At 35.0% G+C, this 8,978-nt stretch overlaps 1 protein-coding gene across 1 annotated transcript; it reads right to left on the bottom strand.

Annotated features, from left to right (window-relative positions):
* Positions 1-377: 377 nt before the first annotated feature.
* LOC149561091 (putative LRR receptor-like serine/threonine-protein kinase At1g67720) lies at positions 378-6,084 on the bottom strand. The gene is made up of 15 exons (XM_089823747.1): positions 5,991-6,084; positions 5,262-5,802; positions 4,113-4,588; positions 3,873-4,008; positions 3,391-3,463; positions 3,206-3,273; positions 3,029-3,100; positions 2,857-2,925; positions 2,520-2,731; positions 2,182-2,384; positions 1,935-2,063; positions 1,492-1,555; positions 1,225-1,411; positions 1,018-1,126; positions 378-929 (listed from the first exon to the last, which is right to left on the bottom strand). Exons 1-15 carry the CDS (start codon positions 6,067-6,069, stop codon positions 669-671), a joined length of 2,679 nt encoding a protein of 892 aa, XP_089679873.1. The 5' UTR covers positions 6,070-6,084; the 3' UTR covers positions 378-668.
* Between the last annotated feature and the right edge of the window lie 2,894 nt (positions 6,085-8,978).

Raw genomic sequence — 8,978 nt, 5'->3', positions numbered from 1 at the left:
TATAGAAAATATCTAAATATGAAGAAATGTTGTTCTTCTAAGGGAAAAGAGGCCAGATGTTATGAGCTGACTTTGAATGCCCTTCAAATGATTAATTATATTTAAAATTAATGTCAGCAAGTTCACAAAAATGTAAGTTTAAATGATTTATATTAGTACCTATCTTTATGATTATACAATCTCATATAAGTCCATTTGTCATGTCTAAACTATGCAACTCAACTAATTACAATTGAACCATTATCATGTTATGATGGATGGAAACAAAATACACATTGAAATAAAAACTACAAATGAATAACTAACTAGACTCTTTTAAATACTACAACACCTCATTCTTCTCATTAATCAAATGACAATAACCACTATATCTTCTTAAAATAAAAATACAACATACACAACTTATTAATGATTCATAGATCAACCTTGTAGTCCAATACTAGTTCTTACATAACATCTATATAGAGATCTTGAAATTCATTTTTAAAAAATTACACAATTTGTTTGGGAATTACTGACCTTTCTAAATTTTGAATTGACCTCACAAATATTTAATATTATTCTTTTATAGAATATTTCTATCCCTATCTAGAAACATGCATATTTTTTTTTTCCAAAGATATTATAGATTTTAACAAGGTAGACAAAATAGTTGCTATAAAATCTTATTATCTAAGGCTAGGCATCTCACTGGTACTAAAAGAGGCAATGGTATGTGAAGTAGAATAATTGTTATCACCATATGCAAGCGTCACTGCTTCTTCCAATTCTTTAGACACTGCACTCATTTTGGGTCTTTTTGTTGATTCCTTTTCCACGCACATGTATGCTATCTCTGCTACTTTCCAAGCTGATTCTACGTTATATTGACCACCCAATGAAGGATCCATAAGCTCATCTATTTTGCCACATAAAAGCAAATTGTGTGCCTGATACAATGATTATTTTATTATGTTGTTGATGAACATATCCAAAATAATTGAAATCACTTAATTTGTCTACAAATATATAAATTACCGATTGTACTATTCCATCCTTTGGTGGTACTCCAGATATAATCTCTAATAAAACCACTCCAAAACTGTAGACGTCGCTCTTCTCATTTAATGATGATGTTGCAAAGTATCTACAATAACATCCACATATTAGGTGAAAAACACATTAAGTGTAGTTAAAACAAACATGTTTAAGAAAAATGAAAGATAACGATGTTATGTGAAATACTCAGGATCAAGATAACCCATTGTCCCTTTGACTTCAGTTGGTGTATAACCACTAGCACTCTCTACCAATTTTGATATGCCAAAGTCAGCTAGCTTGGCAGACATTTTGTTATCCAACAGTATATTACTACACTTTATATCTCTATGTATGATTGGAGGATAGCAACTCTGATGAAGGTAAAGTAAACCTGCAAAACATGTATAGAATAGTTGAGACATGGTGGTTTTTCTAAATATAAAAGAATTGTTGCAACTAGAAACAACTTACCATCTGCAGCCTGTCTAGCAATATTCAATCTCGTAAGCCAATCAAGTGGAGTTTCCAATTTGGCCATGCGTACAAATAGAAAAAGAAATTTCAAATAGAAAAAGAAATTTAAAGCCATATGTAAGGTGAATCAATAAGTAAGAGCTGTTTTTTTTATAGCAAGTTAAATTGTGATATTATTAGGATTCAATTGTGTAGGTTTTTGAGTTGAATTTATTGATCTGTGTTTCATGAGTAGTAGTTCACTCAGAACCTATCTTTCATGAGAAGGAATGGAATTCTTAAGACTCATTGCATCTACATGATGTTTACAGAGGTGGAACACCAGAACTTTCCTAGATATGACACATCCTATAACTACTCATAAAATATGAATCAAATTCAACATAGTTAAATTCTAATAACAATATCACAATATAAATGAAATTCAACCATATATGCAAAATACCATATAAGCGATCAATCAATGTTCCACATGGCATGTATTCATAGACCAATGCCATAATGGGTTGTCTGCAATACCCAATAAGATTTACAAGATTCTTGTGATATATTCTTGACAACATAGCTACCTGAAACCATCGAGAATACTTGTTAGAGAAGAATTTGTACCCCAGGGGGAAAAAAATTGCGAGTTTCAAATGAGATTGTATCATAGGCGATTAGTTGAATCTATGTAGGAGTACTAACCTCATTCTGGAATTCTTTCCGGCCTTGATTAGAATCAGTTTTGTGTATTTTGACTGCGACCTCAAATCCAGAAAGTCTGCCATAAAATACAGATCCAAAGCTTCCCTTACCAATGGGTTTGGAATAGTTATTGGTGGAAGTTTTAATATCTTCCTCTGTGTATTCTACAGCCAGCCTGTGATAATTGTTTTCATTTTCTTCATCTGAGCAAGAACAAATAAAGAAAAATTACTGTTAAAGTCCCCAAGCAGGGTAAAGGTGAAAGAAAAAGGCTTTTCTATATAAGAATATAAAGACTAAACAGTTGTACAATTAAAATGGACATGTTTTTCACGTACTCAATATTGGAGAAACATCTGCAAATGTGTGTTGTTGTGATGGAACTCGACCATTCGAAGTTTGAAATGGTTGCGATGGGTGTTTGTGTTTCCAAAGGAAAATTCCAGAAAGGATGCCTAAAACTAACATCACCGAGCACACAATTGAAAGCCCAATTACCCAACCTTTTATTTTGCGGCTGCCTACCACAGCATTATTTTGAGGATCGACGCTGCAAAGTAAAGTTCACAATTAATAAGCATATCTGTTTTCTTGTCAATCGTATGATGCGTCATGCTAAAGAGGAGGCAAACATAATAGATTGTACAGTTGTAATTTATAAGAATTTTTTTATACCGAAGCTCCAAATTGGGTCTCACTAATCCTCTGGAGACGGTTCCTTCCAATTTATTGCCCTGCAGAAACCTTTTTGAGGAAAATGAAGAAACTCAATAAGAACACCTACTTTCAAAGCTTTACCAGGTAAGCTCCAATGGAGTGACATAGGAAGTGTAGTGAGTAAACATACAGTTGAGTTAACATTTGAAGCTTCTCCAATGATTTTGGAATTTCTCCGGTAAATTGATTGTTTTGCAGTTGCCTTTCCCGGACCAACAAAGCTGCAAAGATTAGGAAATGTGTAGAAAAAGTACCTTTCTAATTCATAAAACAAATTTCAGATGGTAGGCACTCATAGGTATCTTACAGAATTCTGAGATTCTTCAATGAACTGAGATCTGGAATGTGGCCGGACAAACTGTTGTTTCCTAGCAGCTACAATAGGCAGCTTAGATTTAGTAATACTGTATAAAGCAATGTGATTTTTATCAAAACCTAGCTTGACATTCTTATTTCAAAGGTAAATTAGTATACAGCTATGAAAAATCTTACCAGTTGTGTTAGTGCTGTTAAGTCCGCTATATCTTTAGGTATGACGCCCCCGAGATGCAGATTTGTTAGATTGCTGTCGAATGTTTTTTTTGAAATCAAACATATTAATAATAGCATAAGATATATAATTCAAAGAATTAACATTATTAGATTTTCAGACTTTATTAGTAAGATAAGTTTTTTTCTGGATTGGATCGTGTGTATTTTTTATGATCAACTATTCAGATCACACAGGATGAAAAACTGCAGGATTAGAAAAAGATGCAGATGAAACCTAATGAGATATAAGAAGCAAAGAGGATAGGATGGCATTGTTTTGGGTGTCATCCTCTATTCTCTTCTTATATCTCTTCAGCTAGGTTTGGTCCATATCTTTTTACTATTTGTAATCCTCCACTTTGTCATGTGATCAAAACATTGATGATAAACAATACACAATTCAATCTAGAAAAAAAATTACTCAAATTTGCAATTATGTTTACATGATAACGACTCGCGGAGGATCATCGTGACTGCAGGTGATCCCTGTTGAAGAATAACCAGCTGGTAAACATGGATCTCCTCCTGTCCAATCGTCTGGAACATTTATTGCCTCTGCTATTTTTCTGATCGCAGCCACTGAATTCACACAATTCATACAAACATTAATGTGCATAAAGTATTGTCCAATTTAAATGCACAGCATTTGGAACATCGCCATTGAATGGGGAAAGAGGTTTTACCATCTACGGAGTATGTAGTTGCCTGCACGTCCAGCTTCCTATACATTTCTGCTCCGTTTATGAAGGGTCCCGACTGCGATGTAGAACTGGGTTGTAAAATTATTCTTATAGGGTCGGCAATGTCAAGTTGTAGCTCTTTACTTATTTGTGAGCATTGCAGAAAGTTTAGAAGTATGACATCTGATATATTGTATTGATTAATGAAGGCAGTGAAATCGTGTGTGAGGTTTGTCTGGACGATGTTGCAGAAATAGAGAGCAAAAGAGTACATTCCTTGCTCAGCGAATTCATATAATGGCTCTATCAATTTCTCTGCTATTCCATTTGCAATAGCAGTCCTTGATACGTCTGGGGGCAGATTATTCGGTAACTCGCTGCCTAATGATTTTGTTTGTCCGTCATTGGTGCTAATATTCATTGCATTGTTGATTGCGTATGAGAATTCCCATATGCGGTCGAATGGATCCTCTGGGTACCTGCCGAATGCCATCACAATTTTGGAATTAAATTAGGGAAACGATCTAGTAGCCAGCCGTGCACATACAATACATGTTAAAATTTACGAATTTTTTTGGTGAATGAGTGAAGTGCTTAAAGATAACCTTTCGAGTTTTCTACATTCAGCTAGCTCTCTGTAAACATTTGTCCAATACCCACCACTAAAACTCCCAAATAGTAGCTCACCCAAAAAATAGTATGTTTTTGCACAAACTGACCAATCAGGAGCCAAGAAAAATAAAATTAAGCTAAAGCGAATGGCTATTGGTGTACTCATACTGTAGTAGTCATTGGATCTAGGTGATATTTAGAGAGGTGAAGCACTTCCTGGGATGTCACCCATTCCAGCACTACTCTTGAGCAGGGTGAGTTTCCTCCAGGTTAAACTCGGTCTGCTTGCAACCCACTTGTTAAGCCAGCAAAGTGGGTTTAACAATGGAGAAAACTCTGTAGTTCAGTGCGCTCAAGCTGGAGTATGACCTCCTAGAAGTCATGGTGTTTAACCTCTGTGAACATCACCTAGATCTAATGGATGATAAGTGTTCCATTTATTCTCATCAAAAATAGATTCAGTGAATCACTACTTTGTCAATAAATTTATCTCAAAAACCTCATACAATTAAATCCTGATAGTAATATCATAACGCTTACCTTATTTTGGAAGATGTACCACAATTTACGCGATATGCTAGACTCAAGGCATACTTTCCCAAATCCGTTGAGATATACATGGAGGATTCGAGTGGGCGCAGCTCGATGCTTGAAATGAAAACAACACTCTCTTTTTCTGTTTGCGGATTGCGGGCAAGGCATAAACTCAGGTTCTCTCTTTTGGCGGCCAAGATGATCTCGTAGTATCTGTTGGTCTGACTGTTTAGACCAGATAGGTTTACACTCCTCCACTTGATTCCCTCGATAGTTAAATCGAAGTATCTCGCCAAAGGACTTGTGGAATCGGGACCGAAAGTTGCTCTTACCAAGTAATTTATACGAGGCTCTACGGGGAGCATGTAGCAATACTTTTTCGCTCGTAGATTGGTAAAATAGGCAAATGTCCGGTATTGCAAATGGAGGTTTCCTGATGAACGCAACGGCGAAATGTTGCGAGTTTTAATGAAAGGGGCGTCGGAAATCCAGAGTAGGTCATTGTCAGTTTGATTATCGATGGCGCCACAGTTGATGTTGAGGAAGCCTATACGGAAAATATCAGACGCTTATATCACACATTAAGTTTCATTTCAAAACTGAAAGTATTAAATAGTTCAAATTGATTTTTTTTTCCAAATTTAATTTTCTAGATGTTTAAAAATTGCCCAAAAATGCAAACTATAATTAATTTTATGTAATATTGAAATGAAATGAGAATCAAAAGAATGTTACCATCTGAATTTGAGTGTGTGAAACTGAACAACCCAATGAAAATAGTGATCAGCAACAAGCCCGCTCTCATCAATTCCATGTCCGACAACTCTCCGACCTGCTAAAATCTAGATATACAAACTCCGTCAGAAAAACAACAATAAAAATGAATGCTAATTTGATTACATAACAAGAAAAAGTCTAGCCACAATCATATTACTCTTATGAAAATAATGCTGCATGGGATGTGCCAACTAAAGGCCTCTTAAGGAATGCTTTGCATTTTGATAAGAGTAGGATTTACATATATAGGAAAAAGTTTTCGTTTATCCCCATTTGGAAGATAATTGGAAAAGGTCAGCAAGGTATGGGAGAAGCTTCGTAGTCAGATGATAATTGGAAAAGGTCAGCAAGGTATGGGAAAAGGTCAGCAAGGTATGGGAGAAGCTTCGCAGTCAGATGAAGATTCCTAGTGACTGCAAACATTAAAAGCGTGTGGGGTATGAGTGAATCATGACTCGACAATAGTGAGAAAGACCTTGACCTCATGTACGAGAGCTCATATTTTTAAATAACTTCATCTACTTATTTAGAATTATTTTATGGTAAATATGACCTTTTTTTGGAAAGGCTTTATTACTGTTATTTTATTAAATTATACTTTTAGTTGTAAGGTTTTGTTTTTATTATGTTTCTATTCATATTGATTTGAAGCTATCACCTCTTTATAGACCTTTTTATTATACAAACAACATCATAGCAAACAACTTAACTTCTTAACAGAAGGGCTAAGGATGTGAATGATAAAGAGTGCATGTCGAGGCATACTACTAAATTAAAGAGTAAGAATAGGAGAAGAATAAGAGAAGTACACTAGTTCATAATATAGTTAACAAATCGAAAAGTATTATAGTTGAGTGTGCTCTTACAAATGAGAGCCTAGTAAAATATTTGTGGTCTGTGTGGATGTTAGTCCATTGTACCATTTGGTCTTTTTTCTTGTTTAGCCTTGTATGTTTAGTTGTGTTGGCAAAATGTTCAACGCACCCCTTGAGATTCTTGACAAGGGCTTAACTATCTCTGTAGGCTTTATCTTCCTCTACATCCATCACAATAATATATTTTTAGGGATATTAGAATAGTAGGGCACCCACCCCCCCTTGCAGGGTGGGAGGAGGCCTTGTAGGGTGGGTGTTGTGTCCCTTCCACAAGAAATCTAGTTTAGGGTGGGTGGATATAGTTGATGGGCGGAAGGGTTGGATAACACTTACTATTCTAAGGGAAGGTGTCTGGGTGGGAGGAATAGCTCTATATCCTCCCAAGTGAGAGGGAATGATTGGCCCATTTAGAATAGTAGGCTAGCCATAGCCCTTAGGACACTAGGGTTAATAATAGTTGGGGCCACTCGACCCCTTCTCCATGTCCATTAGCTGTAGAGATAGGGGGAATTGATAGACCAGTCTTTTGGTGCAATGGCAACCCCACTCTAACAAGTGGCATTAGGGCTTGGTCACAGGTTTGAATGCTCAAACCCTTCGGGTAATGTTGAGGGGGAGATTGTTAGCAAAATGTTTAGCACTCCCCTCAAGATTCATGTCAATGGATTAACCACCTCCTATGTACTATAAGTTGAGTGGTTGTATTGGGCAATGACATAATAGTCTTTTGGTGCAATGACAACCACACTCTAAAAAGTTGTTGGTACTATTTTTGATACTTTTTTACTTATTTTGTAAAATCTTTATTTTTCGGCCCCTATAAATCCAATTTTCCTTTAATCAAAACTAATTTGACCTCATATATTGTAAAATGTATGGAAAATAGGCCAAATTATTTTTAAATTGACCTTGCCCAACTTTTTGAATGGAACAGACATTAAAAAGAATACAGACCAAGAGTATCATAATAGATTTAGATTATTCTAAGACTCCATGCTTAACACCCAATTGGCAACCATTATAAACATAGAGATAGAGAGGGGACAAATATATAAATTCTCTCTCTCTCTCTCTCTCTCTCTCTCTCTCTCTCTCTCTCTCACACACACACACACACACACACACACACACACACCCACCCACCCCACCCAACCCCACCCCACCCACCTTTTGAAAACATAAATAAGCTTCTTGGTAATATAACCAAATTATGAACATAATTGAAAGGTTTTATTTTAGTCATGCTTGGATCCTAACATGGGTCCATAGTAGTTTCAAAGCTATCAATTCCCCATTTAAGTCCTTTGTTGAACAAAAAATATTTTCTTTTGACTATAGTAATTAACTTCATCTACTACACCAATTATGCATACTAATAATTCACCAATTGTATCCCTGAATGGTTTTTTATATGTCTTCTCTTTGGTGTACCCATTGCATACTAGTTACTTTAAAATTAAAATAAAGCAATTATAATGAATGGCTTACTAGAGAAGTATGTTGATTGATTGACATTGTAGTAATTTGTATTTTAGAAAGATGCATGAGAATGGCTACAATAGTATGATCATATATTTTATGCTATGAGATGCTAAAAGTTTTAGCACCAAAAATTGCAAGAAATGCATTTTTACTTCCTTTTTAGTTTTTCTTCACAAATAGGTCTTATGTTTATTCTTTTTTATTTACTAATGGTTATAAGTATATGTTTCTTCTTTATAGTGTGATTATATCTATTCTACAAGGCTTCTTCATATATTCCATGTGACACTTATATTTTTCATTCATTATTTAATGCTCATTGATTACCTTTTATATGAATTTAGTCTTTGTACCTCTTATATTTTGTGCTTTGTGAGCCATAGAATATCAAATCACAACCATCCATCTCTACTTGATCCTCTTAAGCCACTAATAAAGTGAAACAAATCAAGTAAAACTTTAAATGTATTTCACGTGTTTGATGTTTTTCTATTTTCTATCAAATTTAATTGTGCAAGTTTTCCATCAAATTTGATTGTGCAAGGGCTGTAGACTAATGATCACCTATTGTAATTTCACCCCTTTATTA

The sequence above is a fragment of the Cupressus sempervirens genome, chromosome 4 (assembly GCF_028749045.1).
Source record: "Cupressus sempervirens isolate cs-2001-9-10 chromosome 4, ASM2874904v1, whole genome shotgun sequence".
NCBI classification, from domain to species: domain Eukaryota; kingdom Viridiplantae; phylum Streptophyta; class Pinopsida; order Cupressales; family Cupressaceae; genus Cupressus; species Cupressus sempervirens.
Note: the sequence above shows the minus strand (reverse complement) of the source record. Positions and strands in the feature narration are given on the sequence as shown.